The 23,577-nt window shown below is 36.5% G+C and overlaps 1 protein-coding gene across 10 annotated transcripts in view; it reads left to right on the top strand.

The window, feature by feature from the left end:
• Mpp5 (membrane palmitoylated protein 5) overlaps positions 1-23,577 on the top strand; it is an 81,723-nt gene that overhangs the window by 48,794 nt on the left and 9,352 nt on the right. For all 10 annotated transcript variants that reach the window (XM_027418345.2, XM_027418350.2, XM_027418348.2 and 7 more), the window contains 10 exons: positions 5,210-5,418; positions 12,431-12,508; positions 12,987-13,133; positions 14,755-14,916; positions 16,427-16,504; positions 18,021-18,204; positions 19,142-19,213; positions 19,523-19,594; positions 21,617-21,784; positions 22,768-22,970. In XM_027418345.2, the coding sequence (XP_027274146.1) occupies positions 5,210-5,418; positions 12,431-12,508; positions 12,987-13,133; positions 14,755-14,916; positions 16,427-16,504; positions 18,021-18,204; positions 19,142-19,213; positions 19,523-19,594; positions 21,617-21,784; positions 22,768-22,970 (1,373 nt within the window). The remainder of the gene's footprint in view (positions 1-5,209; positions 5,419-12,430; positions 12,509-12,986; positions 13,134-14,754; positions 14,917-16,426; positions 16,505-18,020; positions 18,205-19,141; positions 19,214-19,522; positions 19,595-21,616; positions 21,785-22,767; positions 22,971-23,577) is intronic.

The raw sequence follows: 23,577 nt of genomic DNA, 5'->3' as shown, positions 1-23,577 counted from the left end.
TTTGGCTGCCTGTACCTTGTGGATCTTGCCTTGTTCTCAAGCCCCCTGAGTGAAAGGCAGCTGTAGACTGTCTCTCCCCCCCCCCATCCCCCCTGCTCTGAATTATAAATTGCCACATGGTCTTAACAGCTTTAGAAATCAATGTGGACAGATTGACTAGACATGACCTTTCTTTGGAAACTATATCCCTTATTTCAGATCCTATCAACAGAAGAAGACTACTAATTTCTTCAAGTTTGGAAACTACTGTCTCTTTTGACTAACTACAAATTTTCTACTTACTTTCTGAACAGTATCTTGTTTTTGAGACAGGGTTAGAAGGTCAAGCTTGGGGCCTGCCTGTCTTCTCCCCCAAACCCCCTAGCCCAGAAGTGTTAGGCTCCTTGAACCTCCTCACATAATCTCATTCTCCAGCCCAGACAAGATACTGTTCAGCTCTATAATGTAGCTCTAGATATTCTGGAATGTTTGTAGACCAGGCTGGCCTCAAACTCAAATCCGCTTGCCTTCTTCTGGAGTACTGAGACTAAAGGTGTGCACCACCATGCCCAGCCTCTGAATAGTATCTTACTCTGCTAATCTTCCAAAGTGATAGTACTGGTCTCAAGCATTCTCTCTCAGTCAGCATTCCTAGTCTGGGTACCCCACCCTACTTCCCTAGTTGGCTTTCCTGGCTTATGATTACACAATCTGATATACTTGAAAAAATTATTTGTATATTTAATTTTAATTCTGAAAGTAAGAATAAGGTGACAGATAATTGCTGAGGAGGAAGTAGAATAAAAAGCAAACATAAGAAACTCATAGTAGGTGCTGAGAGATGGAGTGTTTATAACTCCAGTTCCTGGTAATCAAATGCCCTGTTCTGGCTTCCAAAGGAATCAGGCACACATATGGTGCATAAACCTATATGTAGGCAAAACACTCATAAACATAAAATAAATACATCTTTTTTTTGAAAGAAAGAAACTCATGGTAAAGAAATTCATAGTAATTGAGAAAATAAGCATGAATAATAGTCCCAAATATATAATTTCTATTATGCTAATTTAATTTTTTTTTTGGTTTTTTTTTTTTTTTTTTTTTTTTGGTTTTTTGAGACAGGGTTTCTCTGTGTAGCTTTGGAGCCTATCCTGGCATTCGCTCTGGAGACCAGGCTGGTCTTGAACTCACAGAGATCCGCCTGCCTCTGCCTCCCAGTAGCTGGGATTAAAGGTGTGGGCCACCAATGCCCGGCGCTAATTTAATTTATGTAAATACCTTAAGTCAGTAGTTCTAATTCAGAAGATGACACATTATAATCAACTCAATACTGTCTCTAGAGCCACTGAAACTGGAATTGTATTTGTGGTAGAAATCTTGGACATATAACTCTTTTAAATTTCTTTAGTGGTTTGTTTTGTTTTGTTTTGTTTTTACATGGGAGTGCAGATGTATATATGTGTGTTTATGTGTGTACATGGTATGTGGAGCCTGAAGTTGGCATTTCAGTGTCTTCTTCGATTGCTGTCCACTTCATTTTACTGAAGCAGGGTCCCTGACTAAACCCAGAGCCTGCCAAGTCATCTAGTCCAGTAGCTGGTGCCCTGGGGAACCTTGTCTCCACTCCACAGGGCCCACATAAGCAGTGGATGCTGGGGACCAGAAATCTGTTCATACTATGATGTAACATGAGTAATAAAAACCCAGAGATTGATATTGGGGTTCCAGCTTCAAGCTGAAGATCAGAGAAGCAAAGCAGCCAGGCCAGTAGATCTTACCTCTGACCAGCTGAAATGGCAATCCTGTCTCTACGAATTCTCAGAGGCAAAAACTCTGTCTCCTCCCGCCTTAAATTCCTTTTTCTGCCCAACCATATCACTCATGTCTCCACCTCCATAGTGCTAGGATTAAAGGCGTGTGATCCCAAGTGCTGGGATCAAAGGTATGAACTCTGTTACTCTTCATTCTTGTGTAGGCCAGGGTGGTCTAGAACTCAGTGAGATCCATCTGCCTGTCTCCTAAATCCTGGGATTAAAGGTGTGTGCCACCATTGCCTGGCTCTTTGGCTAGTGGCTAGCCTTTCATTTTGATCTCCAGTGGCTTTATTAAACCATAAATAATATATCACCACACTATGAGCAATCTCCCCACCCTCCTCTTTAGTTATTTTTATACTTTTTGATTAAAAGCTATTATTTTAATATAACAGTGAAATTACATTCAGTATGTTCCACTTAAGACTGCAGAAATATCAATACAATCAGTGAAATTCCAGTTATGAAGGATAAATTAATTGAAAAAGGAAATACAAATGATCATGTCTTGTAAAAATACATTTACCAAAGAATGAAAGATCAGTGTAATCCTTAATTTGATATGTTTCAAAGCAGGCACTCACAAATCTGGGAGTCAGTTTGGCAATGTATATTAAAGTCTTTAGTGTTTCTACTATCTCAGTAAGGTTACTCTAGGAATTTATTCCAATGAATAATTAGTATTTAAATTAAAAATTAACTGTCACTATATGGTTAGATCTGCCTTTAAAAAAACAAGAAATGCTACGTAGTACAAAATAATGCCAGTAATTATAACAAATAGGTAAAAATATGAAATAATATGAGTAATTACAACAAATAAGTGAAAATAAATAATTTTTTAAAAATGTGATTAGTATGTCGTTGTTAAGTAGCTTTAGCATACCAGAAAGATTCTCCAACAATTTTTTTTGTCTTAAAATAATTTCATTCTCTGTGGAGTTGCAGAAACCCGAGAAGCAGTTCCCTTCTGGATTGAGTTGCTTATTAGTTTCATTCAGCAGTGGTGCCTGAGGCTCCTTGCCCATCTCATTTCCCAGACGAACATCTCTTTTAACAGTCATTAATATTTTAATAAGACTCTCTCCACTTTGGGACGTATCTGTAGTTCCCTTAAGACTGTGGACAATTAACTGCTCTGTAGATTTCATAATTTTTTTCTTTTAAGTTATTTAAATGTTTTAAAGTTATTAATATGGTCACCTCTTGGAATTCGGTAGAGTCTTAAATGCCATATTCTTATTTGCTCTTGTAAATATAATAATTTGTGCCCAAATTTGCTCTCTTCAAATCTTACATAGCTCTGGTACAGTTTCCTACTCATTTACAAACTTAGTTTTGGTCAAAATCACAAAGGAACTTTTCATTTTAGAAAATAAGAAAAAAGAAGATGGAACATATGCCAAAAGTTGTGGATAATTTTGAAAGTCAAGATTTTTTAAAGGTTTTAAAGCATTTTCATTTTAATCCTCCCCCCCAAAAAAAAACCCTTTTGGGGAGCAGGGAGAAACTACTAATGGTTCTTAATGATTTGGGCCTAATCATTTTTTTGAGTGTGCTGTGTATGCATACTAACAGGCATAAAAAACACACAGAGATCAGAAACTTCACAATTTAGGAGGCACTTTCATTAGTTTTGTAGACACCAAAAATTAGTTGACTGTGATGGCTAGTTTGTTTTGTCAACTTGATGCCAGCTAGTTAGAAGAAGGAACCCAGTTGAGAAAATGCCTCCATCAGATTGTCCTGTAGGCATGTCTGTGGGGTATTTTCTTAAGTGGTGATTTATGTGGGAGGGCCCAGCCCAATTTGGGTGGTATCACTCCTGTGCTGTTGAAAGCAGACTGAACAAAGGCATAGGGGAGCAAGCCAGTAAGCAGTGTTCTTGCAAGACCTGTGTCTCAGTTCCTCCCTTCAGGTTCCTGTCCTGTTTGCATTCCTGCCCTGTGGGTGTAAGATGAAATAAATTCTTTTCTCCACAAGTGGCTTTTGGTCATGGTGCTGGATCACAGCAGTAGACAAAGGTGTTGGTAATATGAATATATTTCATTCTCCCTATTAAAGCTTTGCAAATTATATTGAATATTGGTAATGACATTCATTACTAATTTAATATAATTTAGCATAAACTCTCTAAAATGAGTTTGGTCCTGCCAGCCTCTGCTTCCCAAGTGTTGGGATTAAAGTCATGCACCATCACCTCCCAGCTGAGTGTGTCTTTTAAAATGTCAGAATCTTGAGTAAAAGTTCTATTTCTAGGAATTAAAATTTTTCATTTATTTATTTTATATGTGTGAATATTTTGACTGTGTGTATATATATACACACCATCTACAAACCTGGTGTCTGCAGAGGCCAGAACAGAGTTTCGATCCCCTGGAACTTGAGTTACAATCAGTTGTGAGCTCCTATGTGAGTGCTTGGGAGTCAAACCTGGGTCCTCAGCAAGAGCAGCCAGTGAGTGCTCTTAACCACTAGGCCATCTCTCCAGCACCTGTTTCTAGAAATTATCTTACAGGATCTCGGACAGATTTATATGCACCAATAATTTTTTTTGTACTGGAATATTTATTATTGCTTATGATAGTTAAAATGGAAGCATCCTAAATATTGAACATTAACATGATGATTATTATAAGTTATGCTTTAGCCATGTATGGTGAACCCATTACTTGTAATGTTCTTTTAAAACTAGTGTTGTAGGAGAGCAATTACAGTATACTATAAAATGAAAAAGGATGCTAACCAGGGAAATATTTCTAGGTAGTGAGATTATTGATATTTTTTAATTTTAATTCTGCATTCCCTTATGTATTTTTCTAATTAAAATAAGCATTTTTTTACTTTATTAGTTCAAATTAGGAACAAGCTTGCTTCAGATGTCAATCCCTTCTCCCTCTCCCTCCCCTCCCCCCCAACATCCCACCTGCCCAGGCAGGGTAAGGCCCTCAAAAGGGGCTCCCCAAAGTTTACCACATCATCCTGGGCCAGGCCTAGGCCCTTCCCCATGTGTTAAAATGCTTTCTTAAAATGCATGTTATTGTGTTTTATAGCTTTAACAGTTTTGGGGTTTTTTTTTTAAAGATTTTTTATTTATTTATTGTGTGTACAACATTCTGCTTCCATGTATGTCTGCACACCAGAGGAAGGTACCAGATCTCATAATGAGTGGTTGTGAGCCACTATGTGGTTGCTGGGAATTGAACTCACAACCTTTAGAAGCCATCTCTCCAGCCCAGCTTTAACAGTTTTATGAAGTGTTAGTAAAATAATAATGATAGACACTTAAAACTATGCAAACTATTTTTACCCTAAAGACATTAAGTTATACTGGTTCAAGAAATTTTATCCTAAAACGTGTTGAATTTAAACTAAAACAATTAATTTTGGGACAACTTTCCTTTTCCTACTAGAAGTTGAAGACTTGTTTTCTTCACTTAAACATATCCAACACACTTTGGTTGATTCTCAGAGCCAGGAGGATATTTCACTGCTTCTACAACTTGTACAAAACAAAGATTTTCAAAATGCGTTCAAGATACACAATGCTGTCACAGTACACATGAACAAGGCCAGTCCTCCATTTCCTCTTATCTCCAATGTACAAGACCTTGTACAAGAGGTACGTATCTAAACATCTTGTTGCTATCCACATGGTAATTATTAGTCACAATAAAGTGGACTGTTGGCAAGGCTGATGTGATTATTGTCTAAGGCAATTGATAGTGGTCACCTGCTAGTATATTGCAATAGGAAATGAGAAAAAAACTGCTGCATGCATTATGTTCTGAAAGTATTTATGACCTAGTTAATACTGATCATGAAGAGTTAATTTTATATATAAAATAAGTATAGATAGTAACAAATATTTCAGTTTTAATGCATTTAGTATGGTTTTAACCATTATATATTATAAACTCATATAAAGTTGTAATCCCTAATAATCAGGGATTATAAATATATAGCTATTTAAGATAAATTGTTGATAATTTGGGACTTTCTAATGAAAATAATATAAATGTTGCAGATTATTAATTTTTATTATTTTATGTATATATGTGTTTCACCTGCATATATGTCTGTGCCCATAGAGGCCAGAAGAGGGAGTCTGATCCCCCGGGATTAGAATTACAGGCAGTTGTTAGCTGCTGTATGGGTGCTGGCAATTGAGCATAGGTTCCCTGGAAGAGAAGCCTGTTCCTTAACTGCTGACCATCTCTCCAGCCCATATTATCCAGTTCTACTGTTCTATAAATGTTTCTTTAGTTAACATGTTGCTTTTAAATTCTAGGTTCAGAAGCTAGTTGGTGTTCAGTGTTTAATATGTCTCCAAGCATCTTTCAAATTGAAGGTTTTAAGCATTACAAATAAGCTCTGATTTGGGAATAGTATACATTCTGTCATTATAGAATTTCAGGTTATTTTAATCTTACAAAAATAATTCTGAAAACATCAAATAAATGTATTTCTTTGAGTCCACAAAAAATATAGAAAAGGGGCTAGGAATGAGTATAATTTCTAAGAACTATAGACTATAGGTTAGTTTAGGAGATATATGAGCATAGTGTCTCTAAGGAAGATGTTTTCCTTGTTGAAATGCCTAAGATAGCAAAACTTAACATACAACATAGTAGAGAGGTCTACTGTTGCCCAGGGCAGAGGAACATATGGACCTATTTCTAGAAAGGAAGAAACTGTCCATCTATCAGAGTTTCAAAGAGCTGATGGACTCCTTTCTGTTCCTTGAACTTACCTTTTACTGTTGAAATTACTTCTTTTCATTGAGAAAATTGTTGAGCACCAGGTGTGGCTTGGAGTTCTAACACTTGTCTACCATATGTGAGGCCCTAGGTTCATTCTCCAGCATTGCAGGAAATATGGGTTTTTTTTTAATTTAAAAATACCACTTCTATTTCATTTCTTTAATTTTTTATTTACTTAAGGTAACTTAAATATGTTTTCCTGAAAATTACCTTTTTAAAAAACAGATTGAGCCAGGCATGGTGGCACATGCCTTTAAACCTAGCACTCAGAAGGCAGAGAGAGGCAGGCAGATCTCTGTGAGTTCAAGATCAGCCTCATCTACAGTGAGAGTTCCAGAACAGCCAGGGCTACATAGAGAAATTCTGTGTGGAAAAACAAACAAACAAAAGATTGAAATAGCATGACTTTGATCTGGCTGGCCTGGAATTCAGAGATCCACCTGCCTCTGCCTTCTGAGTGCTGAGATTAAGAAATGCACCATTACCACCAGGCAAAATTTCCCAGTTTTAATGTGTAGCATTTAGAAGAAATTTGACTGAGGATGTAGCTCATTAGTACACTATTTGTGTAGCACATTCAAAGCCCTGTATAAAATCCGGAGCAACACAAAAAAAAAAAAAAATAATAAAGTAAAATAAATAAAAGAAGAAATTTTCTGAGAGCAGTGATACTCACCTATAATCCCAGCACTCAGGAGGATCAAAAAGGAAACTGTCTTAAAAACCAAAAGTACTTACATATATAAGAAATTACTCCATGCTTTTTAGTTGCATCATTTTTAAAGATTTTTTAAATTTTTATTTATGTGTATTTGTGTGTGCACACATACATGTTTGCAGATATTCTTGGAGGTCAGGAGAGTCAATCCCCTGGAGCTGGCATTGTTGTGAGCTGTCTGACATGGGTGCTGGGAACCAAATTACAGTCCTCTCCCAAAACAACAAGTGCTGTTGACATCTAAGCCATCTTCCATTTCCTAGTTACATCATTTTTAAATGGAAATGTAATATTATTGAAAAATCTCAAAAAATTTAGTGAAACTTAAGAAGTGTTTAGAAGTGTTCTTTGGGTCTGGACATGGTGTCGCACCCCTTTAATCCCACCCAGCACACTTGGAAGACAGAAGCAAGTCGATCCCCAAGGACAACCTGGTCTATGGAGTGAGTTCAGGACAGCCAGGAATACACAGAGAAACTCTTTTCCAGGGGGAAGGGGAAGCCTTGTTTTTAAGGCTGAAATTGTAAGTAAAGGGCTGGTGAAATGGCTCAGCAGGTAAAGACACTTTCCACCAAGCCTAATGTCCTTAGTTCAAGCTCTAGAACAAACACTGTTGAAAGAAAGACTCAACTCCTAAAATTTGTCCTCTGATCATCTGTGTGCCATGGCATGTATGTACCCACATATGCATGCACACAGAGGAAGTGAACACATTAAAGGTTAAATACTTACGTGTGCATCAGTGAAGGGTTGGAGATGGCACTCAGCAGTACAGGGCCCTAGATTCTATCCTTATTGTTGCCAAAAAGAAAGTTTAAAAAAAAACCTCAGCTAAATATTTACTACTAAGTGATAAATAATAAAGACTTTTAAAAATTCAAAATATTAACATCCAGATTAAATCTTTGAAAATCTAATTCTTAGACATTAATAAAAAAGTAAATGTTGTAGTTATACTTTTTTGAAGAAAAGAGATAATTTGAATTTCATGAAATAAATTTTTGCTTATCCAAAAACATCTATGAAATAGAATTTGATTTTTTTTAATTTTGAAAGTGTGTGTGTGTGTGTGTGTGTGTGTGTGTGTGTGTGTGTGTGTGTGTGTGTGTGTGTAAAACTTATGTTGTGGTAGCATGACCACAGGGATTGTGGGGAGACAGTATGGCACATGTATGAAAAAGTGGTTTTATGGTAGACCCTAAAGGCATGAGTAATGCCAGAGCTGGAAAAGAGGTTAAGAGTCAGGTGGTACTGAATGCTAAGGATCTTAGACTCAACCCTGTGACTGAGAAAGAGGCAGTGAGGATGACAGTGGTCATCATATCAAAACAATTATACAATACTCTTATAAAAGCATTTTGAACAGTATGATTTCATTTCGGTAAAAGTAAATGTGAGAGGCTGAGGAATGAGCTCAGTGCTAGAGTGCTTGCCTAGCTTGTGTGATGCCCAAACACTGTACAAAAACAAATCAAAAGGATGGATAATTGCCCCTCTGTGGCATTGGGCTGCCCTGCCCATCGTCAGAATCGGCCTACTTTGCTAAAAGAATTTAAATCTGTACTCAACACAAACTTTTTTTTCCCTTGTTGTTCCCTAAACAATACTACACAGCTATTACATTATATTAGGCATCATTACTAGGGGGGGATATTTAAAGTATATGGATGGAAAGGTATGTTAGTCACCTGCAGATACTCTGCCTTTTTGTACAAGAGACTCAAGTGACCTTGGATTTGGGTATAGAACAAGAGTCCCTACAACTAATTCTGTGTGATACTGAGGAGTAATTGTATACATAGAGATTTCTTTGGTTCTGTGTATAGCATGTCCAGCTTTATTGAGATAGTTTATATTTATTAAAAATCAGTGTTTCGTGGTTGCTTCAGTGCAAATATCTGTATACACCTGTGAAATCTTATCATCTACCACCAGGTTACTAAATATCCACCATCCACAAAGCTCGCTCAAGGCCCTGAATAAACAGTAACCACCTCTTCTACTCTTTTGCCCCTTTTGTCATATGTTCATCTGCTTCCTGCTTTACTAATTTGTTATTTATGAGCCTGTCAAGTGAATACACAGTATTTATTCTTTTGTGTCTGCATTAGTTATTTTTCTTGTTATTGAGACTCAGTACCTGACAAGAAGCAACTTAAATGGGAAGGATTTGTTTGCACTCCCAGGATTTGGGAGGACATAGCTTATCCTGGTTGGGATAGCTCATTGTGGCAGAAGGAATGTAGGACAGCTGGCTACATTGCCTTGGTGGTCAAGAACAGACATAGCTGCTGGAAGCAAAGTTATAACTCATAACATACACACATAAACCACCAGCAACCCACTTCCTCCAGTTAGGCCTCACCTTCTGTACCCTCACAAACCAGCACTGCCACTTGTGGATCCAATGTTCAGAAACATGAGCCTGTGGAGTCACATCAAACCGTGACCCTGTCTCTGTTCAGTGTAATCTTTTTTTCTTGGTTTTATCTATTTATTATGCATAGTGTTCCACCTGCATGTATGCCTGCAGGCCAGAAGAGAGCACGAGAAATCATTACAGATGGTTGTGAGCTACCATGTGGGTGCTAAGAATTGAACTCAGGACCTCAGGAAGAGCAGTCAGTGCTCTTAACCTCTGAGCCATTTCTCCAGCCCCCAGTGTAATCTTGAGGTTCGTCTCTTTTGTACATATATTAAATTGAACCCAACACTTTGCATATGATAGGCATATTAGCATTCATCTAAGTTCCAACCCCAGTAGTTAATAATGTATTCTGCATAGTGTATTGTGTGACTATCCCACATTGTATTTAGTCACTTAAACCTGTTGAAACTGGTTGTTTCCTATTACTGATTCATTTTAAATTTATATTCACATTTATTTGTTTATTGTGGAGTGTGAGTGTATACATGTATGTGCAGTGGTGTGAGTATGGAAATCAGAGCAAAACTTTCAAGATTCAGTTTTCTCCTTCCACCATGTGGATTCTGAGAATTGAACTTGGGTTGTCAGGTTGGTGGCAAGTGCTTTTTACCCACTGAACCATTTTGCCAGCTTTCCGGTTACTAAAATGTGATGTGGTGCTTGTTTTAATTTGCTTTTCCATCATGATTACTGACTATTTTTGTGTAGTTATTGGCCATTTCTCTGTCTTTAATACTTGATCAGGTCTGTTTTCATTGTAAAAGATTTGCAGTCTTGAGTTTTTAATATAGTCTGATTATAGGCTGGTGGGAAGGGGCCAGTAACGTATAAGAACTGTCCTTCAATTCCTTCAGCCTTGTAAATGCAGCTAGTGATATGTGCTGACACAAGAATTGATAATGTCTGGGCTTGCTGACAGAGAAAGGGGTGTTTATCAGCATTCTAGTTTTTTGTTTTTCAAGAAAAATTTTTTTCTGTGTAGCCCTGACTGTCCTGGAGTTCACTTTGTAGAGCTGGCCTCAAATTCACAGAGATCTGCCTGCCTTTGCTTCCTGAGTGCTGGCATTAAAGGCCACCACTACCCTGCTGCCAGGGGTTTTGTCTGTTTATTTGCTTGTGTGTTTGTTTTTAAAGAAAGATTTCAGAGATGCTTAGAACTGACTTAAAAGTAGAAACAAAAAAAAGTTGTACCTAGAATATTATTATTAAGTTGATTTGTAGCTTTTATAAATTCTTGATAAATTTTTAAATTCAAAACTGTCTTTCCCTCTCAGAGTTGTTTTCTCCATTGGTAGAAAGGTATTTTAGTCAGGGATTATAAATTTTAACTTAGGGTAGTTTTCATGAAGTTTCAAAAGGAAAGCACTGTCTTGTAGTTTCTAGGTACCCAAACTGGGTGAACTTTGTTGGGCAGTGTTTCACTGGTTAGCCTTTGCCCACCTGGAACTCAGAGGGATCCTCTGCCTATGAAGTGAGGAGATTAAAGGCATGTACCACTGCACCCAGCACTTTTTAGTATTTTGGGGGGTGTATGTATGTGCACATGTACATGTGTGTACATGTAGATGTGAGTACTTGCAGGGACCAGAGGAAGGCATCAGATCCCCTTGATCTGGAGTTACAGGTGTTTGTGAGTGGTCTGCTATGGGTTCTAGGAATCAAACTCCAATCCTGTACAAGAACAGCAAGCGCTCTTAACTGTGAAGCCACCTCTCTAGCTCTTCTCATTGCTTTGGTGTGCCATAAAGGATATAGAATTCCTGTTAATCATTGGCTACTCTTATCGTTTCATTAATAGTGATAATTTTGGTTTTGTAATCCACATTGTTGCCACGTACCATTTTTGAGTGGCTATGGGGTTTGGTAGTACAAAGGCAAAAAAGGCATGAGCAGTAAGTAAGAGCACACAGTATACTCTTTGGGAGAAAGTTTTCAGAGAAACATACCTGCCTCAATATTCACTGGTAGAAGATTGAAAATTGCAAATAAGTAGACTTAATTTTTAGTTCAAGTAACTAGAAACCAAGGAAATAGGAAAGAGTAATAAATTCCTTACTAGGAAGAATAGATAATCATGACATTAGAAGCTGGTTCTTTGAAAAGGACAGGAAAGTAGACAACACCTGTGATAAGTTAAGCTGTCTGGCAGTGTTAGGAAAGAAAGAACACAAATGTAGACACACATAGAGGTCATGTTAGACCCTTACATGATTGGGGTCAACCTGCATATAAGGAAAGACACAGGAGCCTGAAAATTGTAACTGTGGGGTTATCTTAAGAACACATTGTCCAACATCACTACATTTACCTTGTGAGTCTATAACTTTAAATTGACATCTCAGATTTTTAATGTAGTTCTTAAAACATAGGACGTAAAGTCTCTAAAGTAGCATGATAACTGGTAGAGCAGATCTTCTAACATGCAGTCATTAGTGTATTTTATGCTGTGTTAGGAAATTTTTTAAATTGAAATGGTTCATTTGTAGATGTAATACTATATTTGAAGTATGCTTTCAAAACAGTGTGATTTTTAGCAATAACAAGATCAAAAGATCTGTGGGAAATTTTTTTTTATTCATATATCTCTTTAGTGTTTTTCTTCACTGTGCTTTTTGTCATTTTGATTCTCACTTAAAAATAAAAGTATTGCATTACATAGCTGCTGCTGTTAATTCTTATGAACCAGAAAAAAATGTGTTTTGTTTGTTTATTTTTAATTTCTTAGGTACAAACTGTCTTAAAGCCAGTCCATCAGAAGGAAGGACAAGAATTAACTGCTTTGTTAAATGCGCCACATATTCAGGTAAACAAAGCATAGAACATTGTGTATGTTTCCAGCACTTATGTTTGTAACCCTCTCTGCAAAGTAATTATTGTTAAATTATTTTCTTATGTAAAACTATCCAAGCCATGTTTTTAAATAGCTAATTTTAAAAATGGGCAAAAATTCCTTGCATGATTATCTGTGGCATTTTAAGCCTTTAAAGACTTGGTCAGCCGGGCGTTGGTGGCACACGCCTTTAATCCCAGCACTCGGGAGGCAGAGGCAAGAGGATCTGTGTGAGTTCGAGGCCTGCCTGGTCTCCAGAGGGAGTGCCAGGATAGGCTCCAAAGCTACACAGAGAAACCAAGTCTCGGGGGAGGGGAGGGGGAAGACTTGGTCATAATACTGTATGCATGAGAAAACTAAGTCTTCCTACAGTTGTGTTCTTACTTAAAGTCCTGTGGGTTTGTTTTATTGTTTTATTTATTTATTTGTTTATTTATTTATTTTGAAACAGGCACTTTTACTGGCCCATGATAAAGTTGCTGAGCAGGAAATGCAGCTAGAGCCCATTACAGATGAGAGAGTGTATGAAAGTATCGGCCAATATGGAGGAGAAACTGTAAAAATAGTTCGTATAGAAAAGGCTCGAGATATTCCATTGGTAAGTTTCCCACCTCTATACAATGCTGCCGTTGAAGATTCTTGTTACGTTCCTGGAGAGTTTTCTTTTGTGGGTCAATTTGTTGCAGTTCTACTATGCTCTTGCTCAAAACCCTTATTTGGCTGAAAATTAATTTTATTACCTTGTCTCCTAATTTAGTGAAAATAACAGCTTATGAAATACTTACTGAGGATAACTAATTTTCTTTCAATTTACCCTTTACAACAACAGCTAGAAAAATCTAATCTTTGGGACCTAGGTAGATGGCTTCATTGGAGCGTGCTTGGTGCATGTGCTGGGTACACATGAGGATCCAGTGGTTGCACCCCAGCACCTCTGTGAAGAGCCAAGGTGATGTTATGTGATCCCAACTCTCTCAGAGACAAGCAGACTTCTCTGGAGCCTGGCTAGCCCCCAGCCTAACCAAACCAGTCAGCTCCAGGTTTAGTGACCTCGTCTCCAAATATGAGAGTGATTGGGGACTTCTAGAGCACACATGACTGTACACACACACACACACACACACACACACACACACACACTACAGTATTAAAATATTTTAAAAAAATAATGTATAAGCAGTTTACATAACTGGTTCCTTCCAGGAGAATAAAAAGGGAAGTTATGACAATGTTAAAGTAAATTATTAAGAAAATTAGGTGGTTTTTAAAAGATTTGCTTTTTATGTATATGTGCTTGAGTGTACGTATGTGTACCACATACATGCAGGTACATGAAGACATCAAAAAAAGGAATTGGTTCCCCTGGAACCTGACTTACAGGGATTTGTAAGTTGACCAATATGGGTGCTGGGAACAAAACCCAGGTCCTTTGAAGGAGCATCAAGTGCTGTTAACCCCTGAGCCCCAGAAAATAAGTTTTATCTTGTATCCTACATTTCTAGCTTTTGAGTATAAACTTTTTCACTTCCAATTTGAGTATATACTTTTTCACTTCCAATTTGTATAATAAATATTAGTATTTAATACATTTTAATGTGAACTGGCTACAGCTATATTTAACATTTGCATAATTAACCATAATACTATTTATCACTTAATTGTATTTTGAATTTTAAGAAAATTTTTTTCTTTTTTGGTGTTTTGAGACAGGGTTTCTCTGTGGCTTTGGAGGCTGTCTTGAAACTAGCTCTTGGAGACCAGGCTGGTCTTGAACTCACGGAGATCCACCTGCCTCTGCCTCAAAAGTGCTGGGATTAAAGGACTGCACCACCGCTGCCCAGCAGAAGAAATTCTTTATAGTTAGGCACTGTGTTTATTAATTATACCTAGATGTTTTCTAGCTATTAGAATAAGATCCAGAAGAAAACAATTATCATTTTATGTCATTAAACACTGAATACGTTTTTTTCCTGTTATTATGTGCTTCAGAAATCTGTGTGTTTTCAGAAGTTTAATGAATAAAGTGTTTCTGAAACAGGAAATTTGGGGGGGTACATTGCTTTCACATATAATTAGTTATTACTATAGCAGTGAGAGTAAATTTATTATCAAGATAAGTTAAAGGCTAGTCTTATTAGATTAAAACATAGAATTTAAAAGTGAAATACTTAACAAGAAATTACAGTTTTATGTTTAAATTACATGTTGGGTGTTTTTAGGGTGCCACAGTTCGTAATGAAATGGATTCTGTCATCATTAGCCGGATAGTGAAAGGTGGTGCAGCAGAGAAGAGTGGGCTCTTACATGAAGGAGATGAAGTTCTGGAGATCAATGGCATTGAAATCCGGGGAAAAGATGTCAATGAGGTTTTCGACTTGTTGGTAAGTTCAGACCATAGAATAATAACAGATTCATTTAAAAATGTGCTTTCTTATTAAACTTAGAAGGGATTATATTAGAGTATTTTTTTTTTTTTTTTAGAAATAACTAATGAGTATTAGTTATACTTTAGCCTAACTTTAGAGCATTTGTCAATTTGTGTTATTTTTGGTTTTGGGTTCATTTGTTTTTATTTACTTTGGCTTTATTATAACAACTTTATTTTTCCTTTTATTATTTTTTTTTAAAGATTTGTTTTTATTTTATGCATGTCTGTACACCTTGTGCATGCCTGGTGAAATAAATTAAAATTCAGTTTCTTATTCTCACTAGCTACAATTGAACAAGATTTATTGTGTAGTTAATGGCTGTCATCTTGAGAGATAGCCGCAGCACATTTCTCTTGAGCAAATTCTGTTGGGCAGTGCTAGTATAATCAGGTACTCACTTCTAATTACCTTTGTAAAAAGAATTTTTTAAGATTTGTTTGTTATAAGTGTTTTGTCTGCATATATGTATATGCTCCATGTACATGCCTAGTATCTGAGAAAATCTGAAAAGAGCAGTAGATTCCCGAAAGCTGGACTTACATATGGTTGTCAGTCACGCTATGGGTGCTAGGAATCAAACCCAGATTCTTTTTAAGAACAAGTGCTCTTAATTGATGAGCCATCATTTTGTTTTCCTTCCTCCCTTCCTCTCCCCCCTCCCCTTCTTTCTTTCCTTGGTTTCATATGAAATCCTGGCTGTCCTGGAACTTACTATGTAGGCTAGGCTGGCCTTGAACTCAGAGAGGCACCTATCCATACCTCCTGAGTACTAGGATTAAAGGCATTTGCCACCACCCTCAAATAATTGTATTTTGAGAATGATTTTTGATCATATTGCACAGAAGTACAAATTATGATTTTTCCTTTTCCTTTTTGAAGATAAGGTCTCATTCTTATCTTAACCTAGGCTGAAATAAAACTCAATATGTAGCCTAGACTGACCTTTTGGTGATTCTCTTTCCATGCCCTCTTAAGTGCTGCAATTATAAGCATCAGTTAGTGCTCCCAGCAACAATGTTTATATTCTTATTTAGCGTCAGTGTTACAGTAGTATGTCTACTACTTGCTGATTAATAAAGCTAGAAAATATCCATATCCCTATTTTCACCAAATATCAGCTCCGGGAGAACAAAGTGTCATTAGTCATCACTTGTAGCCTATTTTATTGGTGGATGTCTCAGGTTGAGTTTGTTCCCTGTTTTGTCAGTAATAAAAGTTGTAATGATTGATGCCTAGGCTGGTTATTTCTGAAAACAGCTAGTGCTGTATTGGACAGTAATTACAAATCTAGCCATACAACTCGATACAGCAAACTGAACAGAAAGACTAAATAAGGAAGGAATCTGGGAATTTAAGACATTTTCCTATAGGTCTCAGATCATCCTGTTTAGGGAGTTTGATCATAAGATTGTGGAATGATTTTCATAAATATTTCTAAAATAGTTCAACCTTTCTGTTACAGTCTGATATGCATGGTACTTTGACATTTGTTCTGATTCCTAGTCAACAAATCAAATCTCCTCCTGCCAAAGAAACTGTAGTAAGTAATGTTTAAATATTTATTGTTTATTGTTCCTTGACTTCTACTTTTCTGTATCAGAAACTTCACTGTGTGGTGTGTTCAAGTAAAAACAGAGAAATTGGGTGATTTTATTTAAATAAGTATAAGATATCAACATTTAAAATTTGGTAAACTCTGAACATTTTAGAAGATATCCAACATACTTCAGTCTCAGAATTTTTATTACCATTGATGTTTGTCTACAGTTATAAGTGACTTTAGCTCAGTAACATAGAAGAGAAAGGTACATTTACAAATATGTGGAACTCCTTACTTTAGTGTATTGCTGCGTGTTAAATATTTAACTTAGCTCTATTAAATGATAGACTTGATTACTGCACAACACAGCAAGTTCCGTTAAGTATATATCCAAGAGAATTGGAAATATGTATTCATGTACAACTTGTATGTGAATATTCATGCAGGTATTATTTGTAAGACCTAAAAAATTAAAAACAACAGCAAAACTTCTTAAAATAGCTTCCACAATCATTAGAAAACACAGTATAGTTTATCTGTCTGTACAGTGAGATATTATTTGATGTGCAATTTGGGAATTGGGAGAGAACATGAATGTTCCCTCATTGGTATTGAGTACAGGAGAGTTAAAAATAGTCTACCAATATCAATGGTTAGCCTGTCGCTGAATATACTAAAACTATAAACTGTGTAGCGCTATGAATTACATCAAATGTCTATTTTCATATCAAGAATAGAAGGTTCCCTAGGGAACTCTCTTAAACAGAACCTCACTTGAAAATTGGACAAAGCATCTTTACCATATTGGCAAACAACACCCAATTAAAGAACCAGAATGTCATCAGCATCTAAAACTCCCCACCTTATATGCCCTTTAGCCATTATTCATCTTGTAATCCACCCCACACCCAGCATAAGCATTGTCCTCATTTCTAGAAACTCTAGTTCCTTTACATTTTATTTTCTATAAATGTATTGCATAGATTTGGATCATATATAGTAAGGATATTTTTCCCAGTTGATCATCCTGATTTAGATAATTTAGCCTTGTGGAACGTGCTAGTTACATGCACTTTTAAAAAGAAACACAGAGCAGCAAAGGCACAGTTGCACCCATCATGAAGTTCACGGGCTATGACACGCCAAGGAAATTTAACATGGGACCTGGTGAGATTAGTCTGCCTTTTCTAATGGTGGTAGTTTAGAAGCTGCATACCTTACTGAGGATCACTATTTTCACAGGTCAGACTGTTTCTATTCTGCTTACCTTGCCCTTGATGCACCTTTGTTAGCTGTTAACAGTAACTCAGTTTGAACAGTCCTCTTCTTCTTTGTAGTACAGAGATGTCAACAGATAAGCTTAAGCAAATCCTACCCTAAAGTGTTGTTACTTAGCTAAATGTCCTTTTAGTTCATTTCCCTGCACTGCTGTAACACGTAGGTACATTTGTGCTAGATATTTTGTGTTACCATTTTATTTATTCTTGCTGTTATTTTTACTTTGTGTATGTTTCAGATCCATGTAAAAGCTCATTTTGACTATGACCCCTCGGATGATCCTTATGTTCCATGTCGAGAGTTAGGTCTGTCTTTTCAAAAAGGAGATATACTTCATGTGATCAGCCAGGAAGATCCAAATTGGTGGCAGGCCTATAGAGAGGGGGACGAAGACAACCAGCCTCTAGCTGGACTTGTTCCAGGTAAGAGACGAGATTGAAAGCGTTTGAAGGACTGAGGGCACAGCCCAGTGGTAGGACATGTACTTAGTGAGCAGAGGCCATAGCATCTCCCCTAATTTATTTGAAGGCAAAGATCTGAGAAGATGAAAGTTAGTCACACTGAAAACCTCTTACATTAAAATCTTAATCCATTGAGAAAAATGTCTTATCTACTCATATCATTGATAAAGAGGCAGAAATGAAATCATTTTCACACATACATACATACATAAAAACAAAAACAGAAATTATGAATAATAAATGTCAATGAATACATATGTTGACGGGTATCTTGGAATCAGAAAATAATGAATGGCTATATAATACTTTGAAAGTTAATGTCTTGAATTGATGTGTTTGACTTGAGAATTCTCAATGATCAGAACCATTATACATCCCAGCATGGTACTTTGTATATAGTAATGTTCATTGAAACCTTTTTGAAGTTCAGCTATGAGGTTTTCTGATATTAGTCTATTATTTATATTTTATAATATATGACAAATAAGTAATACGTATGACTAGATTTATAAGCTGGGTCAAAATTTAAACATTTGCAGTCTTGGACTAGAGAGACGACTCACCAATTAATAGTGCATAGAGCTCTTTCAAAGGACCCAAATTTGGTTCCCAGTGTCCACATTGCACACACCACACACACACATACATATAATTAATAAAATAAATATTAAAAATTAAATAAGATAAAGAAATAAGAAATAAACCTTTTTAAGACAAGATCAGGCTCGTTCAGGCTGGTATGGCATTTGTAGGCTATATATCTTAACTGGAATTATTCTTGTGTTGGCAGAAGGGTTTCTAAGGCAGTGTGAAAAATTACTGCTAATGTTTTCTCTTTGATTAAAAATGTTTTTATCCTTTTAAATGTTTTACTTTTCTTTCTGTTTGTGTTATTAAGGAAAAAGCTTTCAGCAGCAAAGGGAAGCCATGAAGCAAACCATAGAAGAAGACAAGGAGCCAGAAAAATCAGGTTAGATGCATGCATTTGGTAGTGGAAAAAGCAAGAGCACTGGGTTTTAATCTGGAACCATGATGAATATACACAGAGAATTGTCAAGAAAGAAAGGTGTATGCATTGAAGGCGAATATAAGAGGCAAACTCATTATCTTTAGATGTAAAAAATGATGAAATTAGCATCTGTCTATAGTGTATAATTAATAGAAAATGACAAATTAAAAATAGTTCTGTCAACAGTGTGTTAAATCTTAAATTTAAGTTTGAAATAGCATTGTTTAAGGAAATACATACTGTATTTATGACTATTTTTTGATAAAACAGGAAAACTGTGGTGTGCAAAGAAGAATAAAAAGAAGAGGAAAAAGGTTTTATATAACGCCAATAAAAATGACGGTAAGTTCTAATCTCAGGTATGGTAGGAATTGTATTTATAATATCTGCAATAATGTTTCCTTAAGTTTTCTTTCTCTATTTATGGTGTTTGAAAAAATTATTTCCCTCTAACAATTTTTTTCAAAACAATGTGGTTGAAATAAAATATGAAGTATGTTTACAATATCTTAACTCACAAAGACTCATTTTACAGAGCACACCACTTACAGCTAAGGCCAGCACACAAGGTGTTTATCTTACCTTGACAGATTGCTTTAATTAGAAGTTTTAAAGTCATGACATCTCTCAAAATCCAGAGCTCTGGTAATACTGGGCTTATGTTCCCAGGGACAACAATCCACTGTACTGACTGACAGCTTATGGCCCTGATTGGGGCACCTACAACCTAGGTCAGCCATCACCACCACTTGTGATTTTCCTTATTTTCTGGATTCATAACCTTTTTGATTGGTCTTCATTGTGTTTAAATTTCTTTGCCCTGCTTTGGTCCACATTAGAAAAGACAAATAATAAGTCAGAAGCATGACTTTAAAAATCTTTAAGGCTTATTTCTCAAGAATGTGAACCATAAATTAAACTAGTAGAGAAAAGTTTGTTTGCTGTTTGTTTTTTGAGACAGGGTTTCTATGTGCAGCCCTGGCTGTCCTGAAACTCACTATGTAGACCAGACTGGCCTTGAACCCAGAGATCTGCCTGCCTTTGCCTACTAAGTGCTGGGATTAAAGGTGTGCACCACCCAGCTAGATTATTAGATATTCTATATGATGCTGAATCTAAAATCCAATCAGCTTTAAGTAATTGCTTTCTAAATCAAGCATCCATTATGCTTGGTATATTATGTAAATAAGAAGATTCAAAAAGTTGTTAATCTTACTATCTAAACTGGTTAATATCTTTGTTTGCTAGTACATTTCAGATCTAAGTCTGGGGATGAACTGTTTTATTTCCTTTCCTTTCTGCCTCCACTCACAATCTCTCTGTGTGCAGAGAACTGAACCTGAGACCTCATGCATTTGAGGTAAATGTTCTACTTCTTAAAACAGACTCGAGTTGATCAGTATGGCCCTGAGAGCTTCTATACTGTAGGATACTTGGCAAATCTGAAGCCCCCAGATGTAGAATTGAGTAAGTCTGGGAATCAGAATGCCACCAGTGTGATTTTGACTTTGAGAAAAGCAGCAATTGTCAGTGCTGCTTAAAGTACTTGCTGTGCTCCATGGCAATAAATGATGTACTGTACTTTTGTCTCACAGTAAATTCCTTGAGGTTGCAGACTTACAAGATGAGATGGAAGTTCAGATATTAAAGTTTCTGCTTAAATTGTTACAGCTAATTAAACAGCTGAGTTAGAATTTTTAAATTCTAGCTCCAACTCTTATGGTGGATACTAGCAAGACTAAAAAGGTTCCCTCCCTTATGGAACTTCCTGGTGCCTCTTCCTCATAAGGGCTGCTAATTGCTTGCCTTTGTTCTGACTTGATAGCTTTGGCTTCATCTTATCTTAGGTTTTTAGGAGTGTTACCTCACTCCTTATAGCTTGTATTTTGAGTCATGATTCTGGATCAGAGGATAAATAGTATAAGTGTGATTTATTTTTAATTTGTGTAAGTACAGGAAAGCATTCTAGCACTCTCAGATATACTAGTCATAGCCACTGTGTGCGGATGTTTATCCATACTTGCTCTCCATTATATCTGATCCTAAAAATAACCCTATTAAGTGTAGTCTTTATGAAACTGACACATAAATATCCCCTAGCAGTCTCCTGTGTTACAGTGTTCACTTGCAAACTAGTTACTTTTAAATTAGACAGGGTGGTTTAAACACCTGTAATCTCAGCACTTGGGAGGCTAAGGCAGGAGGATTGCCACAAGTTTGAAGCTAGCTTGGGCTACGGAACAAGCTCCTGCCTCAAAAACAAGCACTCAACACTACCAACAAAACCTAGCTATTTTATGTAAGAAAGTATCTATGACATGGCATTAATTATATCTGAAATTTTCAACTCTTTCTTTCCCAAAGATTATGACAATGAAGAGATCTTAACATACGAGGAAATGTCACTTTACCATCAGCCAGCAAATAGGAAAAGACCTATTATCTTGATTGGTCCACAGAACTGCGGCCAGAATGAACTGCGTCAGAGACTCATGAACAAAGAAAAAGACCGCTTTGCATCTGCAGTCCCTCGTAAGTTTGGACACATTCCCATTTTCCTGTGCTTTTCTCAGAATCTTAACTACACAGGGAAAATTTCATTTTATTGAAACAATATTGTCAATGAAAGAGGAAATTTGTTTAACCAAACCTGATGGCAAGTTTTTATTAAAGGTAGTTCTTTTTGTTTGTTTTTGTTTTTTGAGACAGGATTTCTTTGTAGCTTAGGCGCCTGTTCTGGAACTTACTCTGTAGACCAGGCTGGCCTCAGACTCACAGACATCTATCTGCCTCTGTTTCCTGAATGATGGAATTAAAGGTGTGTGCCACCACCGCCCAGCTAAAGGTAGTCTTAAGGAATTAAAATTTTCCTAAGTGTATGGCACTAGGGGATTTTCTAAAAAATTTTTTTAGTTTGGGCCCCTTTCCCTATTACATAGGAAACCCAATTCCTGATTCTTTAAATACTGATGTTGAAGATAGAAATTTAGACCTAATTTCTGAATACAAATTTAAGATTACATAGTACCTACTCTTATGGAAATACATTTTAAGGAAAGATGACTTGGCAGTGTTTTACAGTATAAACCAAATGGATCAAGGTAACTAAGGTTAACTAGTAAGAGAGTATAAATAGTTTTTGTTCATGTCTCCATAGGAACAGTGCTAAACACACAGGCCCTTAACATTTCCTCAGTTCATTATTTCATAATTTGTGTTATAAAATAAAAATTCTTCCTGGATTGATCTTACTCCATGCTGATCCATGTTTACTAACATTATTATTAAAGATTTGTTTTATTTGTATGTATATTGGGAGAAGAGGGTATGCATGTTAGTGCACTTGCCTGTGGAGAGCAGAAGCAGGCTCCATGTACCCGGAGCTGTAGGCTACCTGATGAGAGTGTTAGGAACTGAGCTCAGGTCTTCTGGAAAGGCCAGAATATGCTCTTGACCTCCAGTCATTCCCTGCAGGCCCTTGTGTTCATTATTTTTATCTGATTGTGTTTGCTTAGATACAACTCGGAATAGGCGAGACCATGAAGTAGCTGGTAGAGATTACCACTTCGTTTCACGGCAAGCATTTGAAGCAGATATAGCAGCTGGCAAGTTCATTGAACATGGTGAATTTGAGAAAAATTTGTATGGAACCAGCATCGATTCTGTACGACAAGTGATCAACTCTGGCAAAATATGTCTTTTAAGTCTGCGAACACAGGTGAACTAGAATTGTGTTTTAGAGTGTTGAACTTGAGGACATGTTTTGTAAACTAATCTAGTAAAAACTGTATTTGGGTCCAAGAACGACAGATTATTTTAAGTTCTACTGCAATTTTCCATTCTTTTTGTAAAACCAAATATGTAGCTAAATCTCTTTCACTTTCAACATGTATATTTTTTTGAAACTAAAAATATAGTTAACTCTAGTGCTGACTATAAGTCTCTACCCTTTTCTGATCTGAGAAAAATTAGAAAATTCAAATGTTATTCTTAGTTTTTGTTTTGTTTTTTTTTAAGATTTTATTTATTTATTATGTATACAACATTCTGCTTCCATGTATATCTGCACACTAGAAGAGGGCACCAGATCTCATAATGGATGATTGTAAGCCACCATGTGGTTGCTGAGAATTGAACTCAGGAACCCTGGAAGAGCAGATGGTGCTCTTAACCTCTGAGCCATCACTCCCAGTTTTAAGGCCATTGTTTCAACCACTCACAAGTACCACAGTCAAGATTCTGCTATCTGAGTGATAAAACCTTAAATTTACCTATCTGACAGAGTGACCCAAACTTAAAATTACCAGCCAGTGCTTCTTAGATTT

Source organism: Cricetulus griseus, chromosome 5 (assembly GCF_003668045.3).
Source record: "Cricetulus griseus strain 17A/GY chromosome 5, alternate assembly CriGri-PICRH-1.0, whole genome shotgun sequence".
Lineage (NCBI taxonomy): Eukaryota > Metazoa > Chordata > Mammalia > Rodentia > Cricetidae > Cricetulus > Cricetulus griseus.
This window is presented reverse-complemented; position numbering and strand designations above follow the sequence as displayed.